This window comes from Gobio gobio (assembly GCF_949357685.1).
Source record: "Gobio gobio genome assembly, chromosome: 23".
In the NCBI taxonomy this organism is placed as follows: Eukaryota; Metazoa; Chordata; class Actinopteri; order Cypriniformes; family Gobionidae; genus Gobio; species Gobio gobio.
Window position 1 is genome coordinate 15,440,448 of NC_137119.1, and position 18,719 is coordinate 15,459,166.

The 18,719-nt window shown below is 45.0% G+C and overlaps 1 protein-coding gene across 1 annotated transcript in view; it reads right to left on the reverse strand.

Moving 5' to 3' along the window:
- The window catches only part of LOC307119579 (ADP-ribosyl cyclase/cyclic ADP-ribose hydrolase 1), a gene marked incomplete at its 3' end in the record, with an annotated part of 164,228 nt that extends 146,005 nt beyond the window's left edge, over window positions 1–18,223 (reverse strand). The window contains exons 1-2 of the mRNA XM_079805922.1: window positions 18,068–18,223; window positions 17,556–17,613 (exon numbers count right to left, since the gene is read on the reverse strand). Coding sequence (XP_079662048.1) covers window positions 17,556–17,601 — 46 coding nt within the window. The 5' untranslated portion in view covers window positions 17,602–17,613; window positions 18,068–18,223. The remainder of the gene's footprint in view (window positions 1–17,555; window positions 17,614–18,067) is intronic.
- Between the last annotated feature and the right edge of the window lie 496 nt (window positions 18,224–18,719).

The window sequence follows — 18,719 nt, forward strand, 5'->3', positions numbered from 1 at the left end:
AAAGTCCTAAACGCAACAAGTCAGTGTAAAGGGTATACAACGTTACGCCACCCCTCTTTTGTGGAAACCAGGTGCTCTTAAACTCAAAGGCTCCATGCAATATGTTCTTGCAAATCTGAGGAGTACTGAAAGGAGACTCCAGAAAGACTCTGAAAGGGCCTCAATCTTCTCAGGAGAGATTGCCAAGCTTATCGAGGCAGGATATGTAGCCAAGCTCAACCAAAGAGAAGCAGCCCAGCCAGAGGAGTCATGGTACCTGCCCCACCATCTGGTGACCCATAACAACAAAACAAGATTGGTTTTCAACTGTTCGTTCACACACCATGGTCTATCTCTTAATGATCAACTCATGCCAGGTCCTGCGCTTGGACCGTCACTTTTGGGCGTCCTGTTAAGATTCAGGCAGCATCAGGTGGCTGTAAGCGCAGATAATAAGGGCATGTTTCATCAGGTCTGTCTCCTGCCAAAAGACAAACCCTTTCTCCGTTTCATTTGGAGAGACCTACAGAGTGAGAACCCTCCGGATGTATACGAAAGGCAGGTTCTACCCTTCGGTACAACAAGCAGTCCATGCTGTGCCATCTTTGCTCTGTAGCATCATGCTCACAATTTCGAAGCCAAATTTCCAGGGTTGCAAGAAATGGTACATCAGAGCTTCTACGTGTACAACTGCCTAACAAGTTTTCCTACTGTGGTGGCAGCCAAACAAACAGTGGACCAAGTACGCAATATGTTAGCAGAAGGAGGGTTTGATCTCAGACAGTGGGCTAGTAGTCATCCAGCCGTGGTCGCTCATCTTCCTGCTGAAGCCCGCTCCTCTGCCACAGAGCAGTGGTTAGTTCAAAACCATGTCGACCCTGTGGAGCCCACATTGGGCCTCAGGTGGAACTGTGCAACTGATACTCTTGGCTATCATTACCGGCCCATCGGGCATGCAGCACTGACTATGAGAACAGCCTACCAGGTGCTGGCATCTCAATATGATCCATTGGGGTTCATACTACCGTTTACCACCAGGGCTAAGGTGATCATCCAACAGTTGTGGACTAAAAAGAGAGACTGGGATGACTCAGATCTACCCACAAACCTTCAGGCTGCCTGGATCAACTGGGAAAGCGAGCTTGAACATCTCCGTGCAGTATCCATTCCTCGCTGTTACACACCAGCTTCCACAACTGCAACAGAACAGTACAGTTCCCTCCATGTGTTCTGCGATGCTTCTGTAAGAGCATATGGGGCAGTGGCATATTTGGCAGTTCAAACTGGAAGTGAGGTGCATGTTTCCTTAGTAATGGCCAGATCGAGGGTCGCTCCTAAGAGGCAGCAGTCTAAACCACGCCTGGAGCTTTGCGCTGCCTTAGCTGGAGCTCAGCTGGCCAAACTGGTGAGGGAGGAGATGACTCTCTCCTTGTGTCTGCAGTCCTGTGTTTGATCGTTGTTGGCTGTCGTCCGCTCCCTGTCATATTTCCTGTTTACCTCTCCTGATGTTTAAGTTTATTTCAAGTTTGGTTTTCCCCCTCGCGGGTGTTTTGTTTATGTTGGTTTTATTTTATTATTTACAATAAATCTACTCTTCTTGCATTTGAGTCTTCGCTCCCATTTCTACCCAGTGATACCTGACATTGAGCCTTTGACCAGTAGAGAAGCTGAAGCTGTTCTGCTTAGAGCATGCCAACTTCAGAGTTTTCCCGAAGAAGTTGCTGCCCTCAAGGCACAGAAACCAGTTCCTGTACACAGCCGGTTAGTCAGTCTTGCTCAGGAATGGGATCCACTGACTAACATGATAAGAGTTGGGGGCCGTTTAAGGAGGTTGGAAAACTTAGACCCAGAGCAAATCCACCCCATTGTGCTAGACCCAAGACACGCAGTAACAAAGCTCCTTATCAAAGAGTTTGATGAGCCACTGTTACACCCAGGAGCAGAGAAAGTCTATGCTGAGATATGAAGACTGGATTCTCAGAGGACACCAGGCTATAAAGCACCGTCAACTTCTTTGTCTGTCCTGTCAGTGCTGGAGAGCACAGCCAAAGGTCCCTCAAATGGCAGATTTGCCACCAGAATGCCTCCGACTTCTCTGTCCACCTTTCTACTCCACCGGCGTTGACTGCTTTGGCCCATACCTGGTCAAAATAGGAAGGCAGAATGAGAAATGTTCAATGATGGATCCAGAGCTCAAGACTCAGCTTTCAAAATACCAAATTAGCTTCAAGTTTAATCCCCCCGTTGCGCCACACTTGTAGTGACGGATGTGTGCGGACTGCTGAAATTGTCATTGATGGTAAAACTTACCTCAGACCAGTTGCCCGGCTGATAAAGTTGCCAACATTAGAAGGGAACACTAAAGACTTTTAGAGAATTACCCATTTGCTGTTCAAATGTGTGTGTGTGTGTGTGGGGGGGGGGGATTATATTCCTTTAAGTTTAAAGTTGGCTGTGTGTGTGACGTTTTAGGTTATGACTTGCGTAAGTAACGTAGTGCAGCGTTTCCAGCACGTGCGGTCTTAGCGCATCTGCCTATTAGGGATGAAACAGTAAGGAAATTTCACATCACAGATTATAGTGACCCAAATTATCACGGTTATCAATATTATCACGGTTTTGTTCAAATGAGATGAAAGTTTTCTTTCAGATGCACACACTTAAAACATTTCAAAAAGTTTTATATTTGAAAATCAACAAACAACAAATAAATTAAGCAGCTCTATGCACTTTTTTAAGCTAGATTCTATTCTCTGGGATTTCCTTCCTTATAATGGCTGTCGTCAATAGCAAGGCATAAATCATAAATAATAATAATTTGGTGTAAATATATTCTCAAGCAATATTCTCATCAGTGTTCTATTAGCTATGACGCATTTAAATCTAGCATATTTTGTGTAAGAGCCCAAACAGTATCCAAGTGAAATAATGCATATCCATATTTTCATATGATTTGACAGTTTATTTTATTAAATATCAAAAGGTGTGCATCATACCTGACACCTAGATGAACACTTTACAGTCAGTTTTATGACTGTAAGTCATTCTCTTTAAATGCTATTGAAGTTAGAAAAGTGTATAACGTTACCAATGTTGTATGTAACTTTAGAGACGGTCCCTAAATTCGCCAACTTTATGCCAGTCATATCAGATGCGCTGTGGTTCTGCTGTGTTTGTTTGAAACTATTTTCGCTTCTAAAATAGAACAAACACAGTGAACCACTGTATGATGAGTGAATCTCCTGTGTACATCCCACGTTTATCTCTGCTTTGAGTGCAGATTTCAGTGAGTGAGAGCGCGCTCTGAACAAAAATAATTATAATCTATAATTTGTTGGTTTTGTCAATTTCATTGCACTATACAGTTTGTTATTATTGCAGATTCATGCTAATATATTTATTGATTATATTTATATATCAGTGCATTGTGTGGAGTTTATTATTGAGGCTGCAATTTATTGTACTGTTATTGTATTGTACAGTATGCAGATAGTCTGTTTATTTACACAAATTTTTCAACTAAATATCCAAATAAATGTAATTACTAAACTAAATTAAATACATCAACTAAATAAACACATCAACACAAAAATGTATGACTACACACAAGTAATGTCCCACTTTAGCCTACTTAAACACATACATTATATGAATATGACTAATACTGATGATGAATAAATAGGCCTATAAGTTAAAGCTATTAAATAGCAGTTTTTGTAACACAATAAAGTAGCCACCACACTAATTTAAATTTACAAAATAATTTATAATTTATTTACAAAATAACATAAAGTGGTATTTTGGGGTTATGGAAACAACAGTTACCATGGCAAATACACAATACCAACATGAACTGTTAATGAATCATATGACTGCTCCTGATTAGCACAGAATGCATGCAAATCCTTCCCAGCTAACACACGGCGTACCTGTTACGTGATTTATTGGTACTTTACTTTTATTTCATGACTTACGTTGCATGATCGTAATTTTTTTCTTGTGCTTAATATATGAAGTGATATACAGGGCACGCTGCCGCGTTTGCGCATCCAGTTGAAGTGTGAGCGCTACGAGCACAGTATAACGGCTGACAGGACATGAAAGTTCGGTCTTCTAAGGTGAAAGAGACATATAGCCTTTCATCTGACCGCAGATACTGAATCGGGACAACGCATTTTTCTCAGGCACTCCGCGACCCACTCAGAACAATGGGTCTTCTTGCGGTGCCCCCTTAGCACTTGGTGCCCTACGCGCAGCGTGTGGTGGGAGCACTGAGCTTGAACGATCACCCAAGTCACGTGACATGAACTTAGTAAGTGTATATTTAGTAAATAATATAATAATAATATTTTGTAAAAAAAAAAAATACAGCTCTTGTTAGTTGTTAAAAGTGTACTAATTACTATTTAATCAAATATCAAGGAAGAAATAAATAATGTGGCAGAAGGTAAAGTTAGAGCTGGGCTGGGGCAGCAGGGGGCGGGGCACGTTCGGTTCGACATGAGAGGATCGCAGTTCGAACCATGGGTGGTGTATCGTGTTTTTTCAGTTCGGTTTGAATATCGTTACACCCCTATTGCTTATACAGCATACTCCAGTACAAATTTGTATCACTAGCTCCTGCTCTATGAACTCAACTACTAGTGTTAGTTTTCTACATAATATTTGACGTAAAGTGTAATTTATGAGAGCAGTAGCCTACTGTAGCAATTTGTACTTAATGTAATAGTAATGTAGGCTACTGTACTTTACATCTGTGTACAAAATACTTTCAATATCATTATGTTGTTCTACGTCGATTAAACACACATTTAATTGCATTAATTGGAAGCAAAAGTTTAACTAATCGAAACAAAATTAATTTGCATTCAAACATTTATAATCAACATTTAACCATGCACAAAATATATTTTTTTAATAGTGCATGCGCCAAAAAATACTACGTCATGATTTTGAAAAATGTGCTGTCCACTATGTTTCTGTAATCGCGATGCGTGAGGAAACTACGGTGGCCGAGAGCGGTATGGCGATGCCGGTCATGGGGCTCACAGATGGACATGTCAGCGAGACTTGGGACTTGGGTCTTCGTCTGACAGTTCAGATGTTCTCCCTCCCCGCGTGGAAGCCCGCGCTGCGGCTTCTTCCCCCGGGGTGGAGGACCCGATACTTGAGCGGTCTGATTCTGAGGAATTAGACGTGCTCAGCATCGAGTCAGTTGAAATTATAACGAGAGCTTGCCACTTCTTAATGCAAGATTCAATCTTGCGTTGCCGAGGCAGCGTGCAGGTTACAGGTCTGCAATTAAAGTGACACACGCGATCGGTGTGCATGTGATACTGGTTGGGTGCGAGGCATGCAGTCAGCTCCTGAGGGTGCTGGCTGTTTTCATTGAGAAATATCTCGACGCGTACAGCCGTGCGCCTTTCGGATGTTTCAGCCTCGCACCTGTTGACTTTCTTCTCGAGGGATGAAAATCAATTGTATTATAACTTGCTGAGGCAACGTGTAGATTACGAGACCGTATAAATACTTATTAAATTTGTATCGTCTGGTGGTTATGGCTGCATTTAATTCTGAGGAATTCAAATGGAAAATTATCTGACTTTGTGTTAGATATTTTTATTCAGCCTGTTCAGACCAGGTTTCGCTGGTTGAGTGTTTATGGCTGCATTTAATTCTGAGGAATTAAAATGAAATATTATCTGACTTTGAGGTATTAGATATTTTTATTCAGCCTATCATTCAGACCAGGTCGCACGGGTTGGATGATTATGGTGGCATTTAATTCTGAGGAATTAAACGGCATATTATCTGACTTTGATAAGTTCGATATTTTTAATCAGCCTGTCATCCAAAGCGTGTTTCACTTGTCTGAATATTCATCTAAGATGGGAGCATAACATGTATGGGCAGTTCCTGAGGGGGCTGCTTTCATGCATTGTGAGGTTGCTCCTCCTAGGAGCCTTCAGGAAGTTGAGGCCGCTTTGTGGCCTGCGGGACACATCAGTTTCCAGTAATTGCTAATCGCAATGTCCGCCCTAGTTGTTGCGGCCCTGTCGAGCTGCTCCCTTAGATGAAGCCCCTGCTGGCCAGCCCCCCCTCCCGGGAAGGAGCGATCGAGGTCGCCTCCCGTGTGGAGCATTTGGGAATCAATGCTGTGCTCCCGCCGTTATAGTACGCTTCGGGCCACATCGATTTCCTGCGAACGCACGCTGCTCCATCCGCCTCTAGAAAGACCTGCGGCTGGCAGCGAACGCATCCGCGCACTGAGAATAATTCTCGACTGCTCCCTGCCGGTCAGCCGCTTCAGGGGGTCGTGAGTGAGACTCAGTGGACACCCGAAGCCAGCCTCGAGAGGGCAGGTTAGGGTAATGGAACAGGAAGTTCACTCCCTGTTGGTAAGGAGGCCACAAAACGTGCTCCTCCGCCAGACAGGGAGCCCGGGTTCTACAGCCGGTTCTTCATAGTTCCTAAGAAGGATGGCGAGTTGTGTCCAACTTTAGATCTGAGGTTCTTGGATCATTCTCTGAGGAGATTCAGATTCAAGATGCTTACATTTCCTCCATCATGATTCAGATCCAGTCTGAGGACTGGTCTGTCATGATGGATCTAAAGAGGACGCATACTTCCATGTATCCATCCATCTGTGTCACAGGGAGTTCCTGAGGTTCGCTTTCGGGGGGCGAAGCGTACCAATATCGGGTTCTTCCATATGGCCTGGCTTTCCCCTCGCACGTTCTCGGGTGCATGGATGCAGCTCTGGCTCCAACTGAGTCTCTGGGGCATCCGTGTGCTGAACTACATCGACTGGGCTCATATTGGCCTAGTCACGAGTAGCAGCAGTTCGGCATTGAGGTGTCGTCCTTGGCTGCTCTCAGTGCTTGGGGTTGAGACTCTACACGCAGTAGCGTGTTGACGCCTTCTCAGAGAACCGTGTTCCTGGGAGTCGTATGGGTTTCTCTACGTTGGGGGCACAATTGTCTCCCGCTCGTATTGAGTCCATACGGGCGGTGGTCTCTAAAATTAAGCTGGGCCAGAGCATCACTATGAAGCAGTTTTAAGGACTGTTGAGGCTCATTGCGGCTGCGTCCAACAGAATATCTCTTGGCCTGCTGCACGAGACCCCTACAGTGGTGGCTAGGAATCAGGGGGTTTTCCTCGAGGGGAAACTGCTCGGGTTATGTATATAACCCTTGTTCCCTGAGAAGGGGAACGAGCACTGCATCGGGACGACGCTTTGGGGATGCTCCCTTAGCATCAGCGAATCTGAAACCAGAATGCCAACTAGGCCAATCCGATTGGCGTGCGTGATGACGTCATTGTGACGGCATACCCGGAAGTATAAAAGGGGAGCTGGAACGTAATGGCGGTAGTAATCGCTCCAGGCGCGCCGAGGTGTGGCGTCGGGATGCAGTGCTCGTTCCCCTTCTCAGGGAACAAGGGTTATATACATAACCCGAGCAGTTCCCTTTCGAGGGAACTCGCACTGCATCGGGACGACGCTTTGGGGAACGAGTACCCACTAGGCCACACCGAAGGGTAGCACCTGCCCTAGTGTGAAGCCGGAGACCGGGCACAGCTAGGACTGGAGCACCCTCGCACCAGGCGTCGTAGGGAGATCCAGGCTATAGAACCTGATGAAAGTGTGTGGGGTAGCCCACCCGGCCGCCTCGCAGATATCCTGCAAGGGGACCCCAGAAAGAAGGGCCACCGAAGAGGCCATGCCTCTGGTGGAATGAGCCCTCACGGCCACAGGTGAAGGCAAACTGCGCACCTGGTAGGCCATGGTAATCGCCTGGACAATCCAGTTACTGATTGTCTGAGTAGACGCAGGCAATCCCTTCTTAGGTGAACCAAAACACACCAACAGTTGTTGTGATCTCCTCCACTGTGCAGACTTCGCCAGATAAACTCTTAGAGCCCTATCCGGGCAGAGTAGGTGAAGCCTCCCCTCTTCCGCCGTCACATGAGGCGGAGGATGAAATGCCTGCAGGACCAATGACCTGACCACCCTTGATGGCACCTTAGGCACGTAGCCCGGCCTAGGGTGTAAGATGGCTTTTACTCCTCCCGGGGCAAACTCCAGGCAGGTCGGCGTTACCGCCAAGGCCTGGAGATCTCCCACTCTCCTGAGAGAGGTAATGGCAAGGAGAAAAGCCACCTTAAGTGTCAGATCCTTTGGTCCAGCCGACTCCAATGGTTCGAAGGGGGCCTCAGCCAATCCTTCGAGAACCACTGCCAGGTCCCAGGTTGGAACTCTGGACCGAGCCGCAGGCCTCATCCTCCGAGCCCCACGGAGGAATTGTACAACCAGCTGGTGCCTACCCAGAGGCCCATCACCCAAAGGAGTGTGGAAAGCCGCAATGGCAGCCACGTACACCTTGAGTGTGGACGGGGTAAGCCCTGCAGAGAAACGATCTTGGAGGACCTCCAGCACTGAAGCCACTGGGCAGTTAACTGGGTCCACCTCACGTTCTCTGCACCAAGTGGAAAATACATTCCACTTGAAGCTGTACAGTCTCCTCGTAGACGGAGCCCTGGAGCTGAGTAAGGTCTCTATCACGTCTGCCGATAGGCCAGCCTCTATGAACCTGGTCCCCTCAGGGGCCAGACCCACAGGTTCCAAATCTCCGGGCGGGGGTAAAATATTGTACCCGCCGCCTGAGATAGGAGATCCCTCCTCAGAGGAATCTCCCACGGCTGACCTGCTAGCAGAGCTATGATATCCGAGAACCAAACTCGAGTCGGCCAACGGGGTGCTACCAGAAGTAGACTGACCCCCTGTCGACGGACCCTTTCCAGGACTCCCGGGAGCAGAGCAATCGGGGGAAATGCGTACAGACGCAGCCTCGGCCACGTCTGCACCATGGCATCCAGCCCCAGCGGAGCTGGATGCGTGAGGGAAAACCACAGTGGACAGTGGGACGTCTCTCGAGACGCAAACAGATCCACTTCCACTGGGCCGAACCTCTTGCATATGGCCTCCACTACCTCTGGGTGGAGTCGCCACTCCCCGGGCCTCAGCCCCTGCCTCGACAGGATGTCTGCTCCCTGATTTTGGACCCCCGGGACATACATTGCCCTGATGGACAACAGTTTCCCTTGGGACCACAGGAGGATGTGATGCGCCAGTCTGCAAAGAGGGCGCAACCTCAAACCCCCCTGCCGTGCCCCAACCAGTGAGGGAGGCGTCTGTTGAAACGGATTTCCGGCAACAGGACGCTCCCAACACTGGCCCTTGGGACAGAAACCAAGGTTTCTTCCATATGACTAGGGAACGAAGGCCACTGCGCGTTACCCTGATCATACAGAATGGATTTCCCCTCAAGGAAAGCCACCTGGTTTACCTCCGTATCAGTACATGGTGGCCGCGAAGGTCCGGGAGAAAGCTCCTCAGAGCTTTGTAGACCGCCAGCATTTCCAGGCAGTAGATGTGCCAGGAGAAATGCCTGGTCTCCCACAGACCTCTCGCAAAGCGGCCGCCATGACCACGTCACAGCCAGTGAGGGAGGCGTCTGTTGAAACGGATTCCCGGCAACAGAACGCTCCCAACACTGGCCCTTGGGACAGAAACCAAGGTTTCTTCCATATGACTAGGGAACGAAGGCATCTGCGCGTTACCCTGATCATACAGAATGGATTTCCCCTCAAGGAAAGCCACCTGGTTTACTTCCCATAACCACGTCCCAGCCAGTGAGGGAGGCGCCTGTTGAAACGGATTACCGGCAACAGAACGCTCCCAACACTGGCCCCTGGGACAGAAACCAAGGTTTCTTCCATATGACTAGGGAACGAAGGCATCTGCGCGTTACCCTGATCATACAGAATGGTTTTCCCCCCCGAGGAAAACCCCTTGATTCCCAGGTACCACTGTAAGGGTCTCATGCAGCAGGCCAAGAGATATTCTGTTGGACGCAGCCGCAATGAGCCCCAGCAGCCTTAAACTGCTTCACAGTGATGCTGTGGCCTAGCTTCTTTTTAGAGACCACCGCCCGTATGGACTCGATACGTTCGGGAGACAATTGTGCCCACAACGTAGAGAATCCCATACGACTCCCAGGAACACAGTTCTCTGAGAAGGCGACAACACGCTACTGTGTGTAGAGTCTCAAAGGGCTAGGCCGCCTGGAAGAACCCGATATTGGTACGCTTTGCCCCAAAAAGCGAACCTCAGGAACTTCCTGTGACACAGAAGGATGGATACAGGGAAGTATGCGTCCTCTTCAGACCCATCGTGAAAGACCAGTCCTCAGACTGGATCTGAATCACAATGGAGGAATTGCTAAGCATCTTGAATCTGAATCTCCTCAGAGAACGATTCAAGTACCTCAGGTCCAAAGTTGGATGCAACTGGCCATCCCTCTTAGGAACTGTGAAGTACCGGCTGTAGAACCCGGACTCCCTGTCTGGCGGAGGAGCACATTCTGTGGCCTCCCTACCAGCAGGGAGTGAACTTCCTGTTCCATTACCCGAACCTGCCCAGGGACCACTGCCATCCAGACCACCCCACTGAACTTCAGGGGAAGGTAATCGGACTGCAGTCTGTATGCCCCTTTCTACAGTCGCAGGCCCCAAGCTGATATATTCGGAGGCATAACCATGCGCCGAGATAATCTGCTAAGGGAACCAGCCTCTCGAGGCCGGTCTCGGGTGTCAACCGAGCCTCCTCCCCGACCCCCTGAAGCGGCTAACCGGAAGGGCGAAATCGAGGAAGATTTTCGGTGTGCGTACGCGTTTGCTGAACCACCGCAAGTCTTGCTAGAGGCGGCTGGTGCAGCACGCGTGCGCGGGGAAACGATGTGGCCCGAAGCGTACTAGACGGCGGGAACACAGCGTCGATTCCCGAAAACTCCACAGGGGAGGCGACCTCGATCGCTCCTACCCGGGAGAGGGGGCTGGCCAGCAGGGGCCTCATCTAAGGGAGCAGCTCAACAGGGCCACAACCCTAGAGCGGACACTGCGATTAGCAATTGCCTGAAACTGATGTGTCCCGCAGGCCACAAGGCGGCGAGAACGACATCAACTTCAGGAGGGCTCCATCTTAGATGAATATCCAGTTCACAAGTTAAACACGCCTGGGTGACAGAATTAAAGTATCCAACTTATCAAAGTCGGATAACATGACACTCAATTCCTCGGAATTAAATGCCATCATAATCACCAAACCCGTGCAACCTGATCTGAATAATAGGCTGAATAAAAAATATATCTAACTCCTCAAAGTCAGATAATATTTTAATTTAATTCCTTAGAATTAAATGCAGCCACAATAAGGTGAAACATAGTCTGAATGATAGGCTGAATATCTAACTCCTCAAAGTTAGATTATATTTAATTTAATTCCTTAGAATTAAATGTAGCCGTAATTAATCAGACGACACTGTTTTATTTGTATTTATACGGACTCATAGACCCCGCGTTGCCTCAGCAACGTGGTTCAAGCCGTCATAATACAATTGGCTTTCATCCCTCGAGAAAAAAGCCAAACAGTGTCACACAATACAGTGAAACATGGTCTGAATGACTGAATGTCTAACTCCACAGAGTCAGATCATATCTCATTTAAATCCTCAGACTTAAATGCAGCCATATCAGACAAATACTGATTTTTTATTGTACTATACGGACTCGTCCGTTAAGCCAACCAGTATCTCATGCACACCGATCGCGTGTGTTCACATTAATTGCAGACCCATAACCTGCGCGCTGCCTTTTTTTCCAGCAATCGCGAGGATGGAATCTTGCATATTTAAGAAGTGCTTATGACTTTGACTGCCTCGATGCTGAGTACGTCTAATTCCTCAGAATCAGACCGCTCACACATCGGGTCCTCCGCCCCGGGGGAAGAAGCCGCAGCGCGGGCTTCCACACGGGGAAGGAGAACATCTGAACTGTCAAACAAAGACTGGGAAGATGCCTCAGCAGTCCCAGTCCCGCTGACAGTCCATCCGTGAGCCCCATGACCAGCCTCGCCGCACCGCCTCGGCGGATGCGGGACCGATCCACGGGGCTCACGAGGCTGGCCGGCCTCATCGAACACGGCCAGCCGAGAGCGGAGCACTCTGAGCGTCAGCTTTCATAATGCTCACAAGCGGCTCCCTCGAGAGCCGCTCGAGCATGCTGAACGCCCAGGCAGTGCACACACAGCAGGTGTGTATCCGAGCCCGACATGTAGCGAGGGCAAGGATGCACACACTGCTTGAACTCTCTCACTTTTTCACACTTCATTTCAATCACACACTTTCACTGACATACAACAGTAAATAGACAGACAGTTTGACAGATAGCGCTTGCTGAAGAGCAATAACTACCGCCATTACGTTCCAGCTCCCCTTTTATACTTCCGGGTATGCCGTCACAATGACGTCATCACGCACGCCAATCGGATTGGCCTAGTTGGCATTCTGGTTTCAGATTCGCTGATGCTAAGGGAGCATCCCCAAAGCGTCGTCCCGATGCAGTGCGAGTTCCCTCGAAAGGGAACCATTCTGTATGATCAGGGTAACGCGCAGATGGCTTTATTCCCTCGTCATATGGAAGAGACCTTGGTTCCTGTCCCGGGGGCCAGTGCTGGGAGCATCATGTTGCCGGAAAAACGTTTCAACTGATGCCTCCCTCACTGGTTGAGACGTGGTCATGGACGGCCGCTTTGCGAGAGGTCCGTGGGAGACCCGGCATTCCTCTTGGCACGTAAATTGCCTGGAAATGCTGGCAGTCTACAGAGCCCTGAGGATCTTTTTCCCAGACCTCCACCATGTCCTGATACGAACAGACAATACGTCTGTAGTTTCATGTCTGAATCATCAGGGGGGTTTGAGGTCGCGCCCTCTATGCAGATTGGCTCACCAGACCCTCCTGTGGTCCCTGGGGAAACTGTCGTCTCTCAGAGCGATGTATGTCCCCAGGGATCAGAACCAGGGAGCAGACATCCTGTCACGGCAGAAGCTGAGGCCCGGGGAGTGGCAACTCCACCCAGAGACATGGCCGAGGCACTTTTATTAGATTCTACAGCTTGCACCTCCCTACGCCGCCCGGCGCCAGGGTGCTCCAGTCCTAGTTGTGCCTGGGTTTCTAGCTTCACACTAGGGCAGGCGCGACCCTCGGTGTGGCCTAGTTTCATTCATACTTCAGACATGTTGTTGCTAAGGGAACATCCCCAAATTCATCATTCCGACGCAGTGCTCATTCCCTTTCTCAGGGAACAAGGGTTATAGTCATAACCCGAGCCGTTATTCAAGCATTAATTAAAATGAAAAGAGCGAAATGTTTGAATTTGCATGGTGGTAATTCAAAGTTGTTTTTTTTACCATTTCGTTATTTTGGCTTGGAATTTCGTTTGTTGGAAATAGGAACTGAATTTAGAAATGCTTTTAAAATTAAAAACTTTAATAAACAAAATAAATTTTTTAAATGAAGACAGCGTTTAGAGTGGAGTGCATACAAAATAATCCCTGACGATCTACGGCCTTTGTTGGCATTGTGAGTGTACACAAATAAAAGTAGACAGTTTATAGTTTATAATTGCACTTATCTGTATGGCTAAAAATGACAGAGTAGCTATTGTGAGTTGTTTCCGCTGTCATAAAGGAAAAAATACATCAGAACGCGCCGGCACCTTCGTAGGACAGAGGGTTAAAGAAACCATAGCCTATATAGTTTCATAGTTAGGCTACGTTTAAATATTAGCCTATGATATTTTTTTTTTTATTTCATATGTTGATTATGAAAGTGAGCAGCATGAGTAAGATGCTGACTCCTCGGTGGGCCTCTTAACACCGGGGATGTTGCCACATTTTTTTAACCGATAATTTTCCTTTCGTCTGTATCAGCTCAGCGCTGAAAACCAATGAAATGAGTTACTCCACAAAAGTGCATTGTTACTAGCAACAGCATTCTTTAACAAAAGCTGTCCAATCCATTAAGTTACAAGGAATGTTTTAAGTAGTAGCCAATAAAAATATGTTTTTCAATCCAAACGCCACTGTGGCTGGTATACAAGGCAAAGTCACTTTGAAAAAGTACCTGCCATTGGCTGGTGGAGGGTGCTAATTTCCCACCCTGGACATAGCCTATTACAATACATTCAGTGGCTCATGGCAATCAAATACAGACGTGACACAAATAACATGTTTGAAAAAATATTACTGACTTTAATGCATTTAATTGTATTTAAAATATCACAAAATTATACTATTTATTTAGGATTCTGTGTCACAATTACGTCAGCATTGGTGCTTGATTAATCTGTCAGTCACTGAGGTGTCACAACACACGGCGACATGTTCCGCGACTCGGTGTCAGTCAGGTGTCAGCATGTCAGTGTCAGTGTGTCGCGATAATGTCAGTGGCACATCAACTGGCACATGCCAATGAAGACCGGATGTGCCACCGGATGTGCCAATACGCATAGTGACATGTGCCATTGGCTTCTGTGCGTCAGATGCCATGTCACTTAATGTTAATACTGCTACTGCATATTAGAATGATTTCTGAAGGAATATGTGACACTGAAGACTGGAGTAGTGATGCTGAAAAGGCAGCTTTGCATCACAGAAATTTAAATTTTAAAGAATATATTCAAATAGAAAACAGTTAATAATATTTCGCAATATAATGCTGCGTTCACACCAAACGCGAATAGAGCGCCTGGAGCGAGTAATTTCCATGTTAAGTCAATGGAAAGGCACGTTGACGTGCGTCTGGAGGTCCTACGGCGCGATGGACGTGATTCTATGGCAAGCCAAAGTGTTCATATACACTTGGTCGGGCGTCTGATTGTGCACTGACACATCAAAAGCGTGCGGTTTAACAGCAAAATGCACGTCCTCGATGCGTGATTTACCATAAAAACGTGTGTTTTTAATGTGCGCTTTGGGGCACGGAAAATACGTGTTTCCGGCGTACATTTTAATATCAAAGCACGCGTCCTTGACGCATGATTTACCATAAAACGCGCTAGAGTGCTATTTTCCAGAGTAGTCTATCAGCACGATTGCAAAATGCATTATTAATTTTATACAACAGTTCAATAAACAATGAGTTGTAATTTTTTATTTTTGCTCTATTTTTCCAACAAAAATAGATTCAAATAAAGTAAAGTTTTCGTTCTCGAATAATTCACTGTTTTTGAACTTTCGATTTGAACGAATTAGTTGAATGATTGTATAATCCATTACACCGCCAACTATTCTGGCAGTTTTAGTTTCATAGGCCTGGAATAATAAAAATTTTCCCAACATTTCATAATTCTATATTTAAAATATTATATTTAGAACATAAACCTAAAAATCTCATTACATTATTTAGGCAATAGTAATTACAGTGTAAGAGAATTTTAATAAATGGTAAGATGGATTTTGTTGATACACATTTCATTTAATTCTTATAACAGCCATAAATGGCTTATAAAGCCGTAAATAGTGTAATTACTTAAAAATATGGTCAACAGTATGTAACTTTACTTTATAAGAGGTGTGCCCTAAAACCGCACGCTTTTGACGTGTCAGTGCACAATCAGAAGCCCGACCAAGCGTATATGAAAACTGAGTTGGCAAATCTGAAGTTTGGCATCTATTCGTGCCACGTTAACCAATAAGAAGCCTGCTTGCTGCTGTCACGTGGTCAAGTGACGTGATGAGAAACCCTGCATAATTTAAAAATACTACTGTTATTGTGTCACAAAATGTCGTTTTTATACTTTTTACGGTGAGAATGTAGTTGTTTAAAGCTCAAATCTGTGGTTTATTTATAAAGAGAGCGCCTATTTGAAAATATTATCTGCCGTTTTCGGAGTTGTGAGATCCAGTCGATCAGCGGGCGCTCAGCGCTCGTTAACCCCGGTGAGAGCAGACTTTACTCGGCTAGTCCTTCTGACGTCTGCCGAGTGAGTGAGTGAGTGAGTGAGTGAGTGTGTGAGTGTGTGAGTGAGTGTCCGCGCGAGTGTGTGTCCGTGTGTGTCCGCCCGCGTGAGTGAGTGAGTGAGTGAGTGTGTGTGTGTGTGTGTGTGTGTGTGTGTCCGTGCGTCCGTGCGAGTGAGTGAGTGAGTGAGTGTGTCCGCGTGAGTGAGTGAGTGAGTGTGTGTGTGTGTGTGTGTGTGTTTGTGTGTGTGTCCGTCCGTGCGAGTGAGTGTGTGTGTGTCCGCGTGAGTGAGTGAGTGAGTGAGTGTGTGTGTGTCCGCGAGAGTGTGTGTGTGTGTGTGTGTGATTTAATCATTGTGTTTGTTTGATATTTTGCGAGTCCTCTGAGCATTTCCCCATACCCATATGGACTGACGGTAGCTGAAGCTCAATAAATATGCAAATCTTATCCAATCCTAGCCGTGGGCGTTTACTTCCAAGTGTTCAGTGCGGCACGACCATCAAATCTGAGTGTTTTTCAGAGAGCCTCAAAACCAAGGCAGAAAATAGCCTATTACTTATTCATTATGATGTTTTGGAATGTAAAAACCACACAAACATCATTAGTTGACCTCAGACAACAGTATAAAAAAATTAAAAAAGCCAGTATATGACACCTTTAACTTTACCGTTGTAGCCTATAGCGCTGACTTTGTTTGACTGAATTGTTTGCTTTATTTATTGTATAGCTTCTTATACCTTGTTTTACTTATACTTTTATAATGGCTATTGATCACACATAAACTGACATTTAACAAAAAGAGACTGGGTTGTGTGTTATGTCATATTTAATTTTATTACAGTGATAATCATATATATATATATGCACACTTATTGTCTGAACCACATATTAATGTGTTTAATATTTATTTTTAAGTGTAAACGAAAAGAGGCGTTTGTATATTTCGTTTGTTATAAATATACATGCAGTGAAGATAATCCAGGTATGGGTTGCCTGAACCACATTTGAGTGGCTATTAATGTTTAAATATATTTTTGAATGAAAATGAAAACAGGCAGAGTGGTGTTTTATGACATGACGCGTGTCTATTTCGCTTCAGACACTCGATTTTTAAGCGAATGGATTCAAAATGTTCAAGCGTCCAACTAGACGCGGTAGACGCGATTTTGACACTCTATTCGCATTTGGTGTGAACGCAGCATTTATTTTAATTTTTTTTTTATAAAACAAATTCTGCCTTGGTGAGCATAAGAGACTTCTTCCGATTAACTTTTGAACAGGTCAAGTATACTTTCTTATTTTTAGTTTAAAAGAAGTATAATAATAGCACACTTGAATAAACTTTTTCATAAGGGTACCATTCTGACATAGGCCTATTATCTATTTACAATCCAGTAAGGTCTCTAAGATCATTAAACCAGAGACTGCTAGCCTAAATGTTCCTCAGGCTAGGCTGAAAGGGAGATCTTGCCTTTGCCGTTGCTGCACCGAAACTTTGGAACAGCCTATTTTATTAGAATTGTCCCTAAACAGATATATTTTCTCTGGCTTTTAATCATGGCTGATTTGTGTAGTCTCTGGTCTTTTTTGTTTGTAATCTGTTATGTTGTATATGCTTTTATTTTGGGCATATTGTACAGCACCTTGGTCAACAATTGTTGTTTTATATAATTTGTTGTGTTATTTATACAAAAGTTGACACTAACATCTACACTTACCTAAAATCATCCTGAAAACAATGTCTCCTTCTGAAGCAGTTAGCATGCTTCACTAAATCTGTAAGGTAAAGAAAGTAAAGAAAGAAATGGTCTCGTGTGAGAACGCTATAGTGCAGCATCAGGGAGGGACAGATAAACTGCCTGATAATAAAGACAAACAAAACAGTATCTACAGTTAGATTAGTGTCTGACCGCATACTAAAACAAATTAATTCTGTGTTCTTAAACAGAAAAATTACTATAATAATTTAAAAAACGGTTCACCCTTATATTCTAAAGCCTATACTGTATGTACTGTACTTAAGAATAATGAATGAATCAAAAGATAGGACTGACATTTTGTAATATTAAATATCATAATATTATATAAAAATGTGCAAATGTTTTTGAAATATGTGAAATAAAACATATCAGCACCCAAAGTCTTGATTTTTCCTGATTCAACTCATCAGCTAATTAGTATAGAAACTGCAAGAACACAGTAAAATAAATTGAATTAGTAAAGCACATACCTTCTTGTTCAGGCTTCAAAAATCCATCATATCATTGAAAAACTAAACTAGACTAGAAGATAAACCTTCCACAGTTTTGGTTTTGTCTCTCTGAATGAGGAAACCACAAATTCCTGACACTTTCACAGTCTACTGTTGCAAAAACTATGTTCTCATGATTCCAATTATGATGGAAGTTGGGGATGTTCACATAGAGCGAGGAGGGAGTGACCATGTGCAGACTTTAGTAGAACATTTGTAGTAAATCTAGTAGTAGAAGAAAGCGTCTTTAATCACTATATCTATTCTAAAATATTGTTTTTCACGTACTTTCACAATATAAATAAATACAAAAACATTGATCTTAATGTGAACAATTCATCCATACGTTTATTTATTTATTTATGTATTTATTTATTTTTTACCTCATTATTCTTAAAATTGCATAACTTAATCTTCCTGTGAAAAGACAGACTTCTCTCTGGTGACATATGCCGGACCTCTGATTTTGTAAGCATTCAGCTGATCTGCATCCATTCAATCAAAAATCAGTGGATAGAATCAATCGGTGTCATGATTTCCCTGTGTTTCTTTGCCTTATGTTGGACTCTTATTTTGAAGTATAATTATGTTCATTTTGTTCCTATGTTCAGTTTCTGGGTTAGGTTTTGTA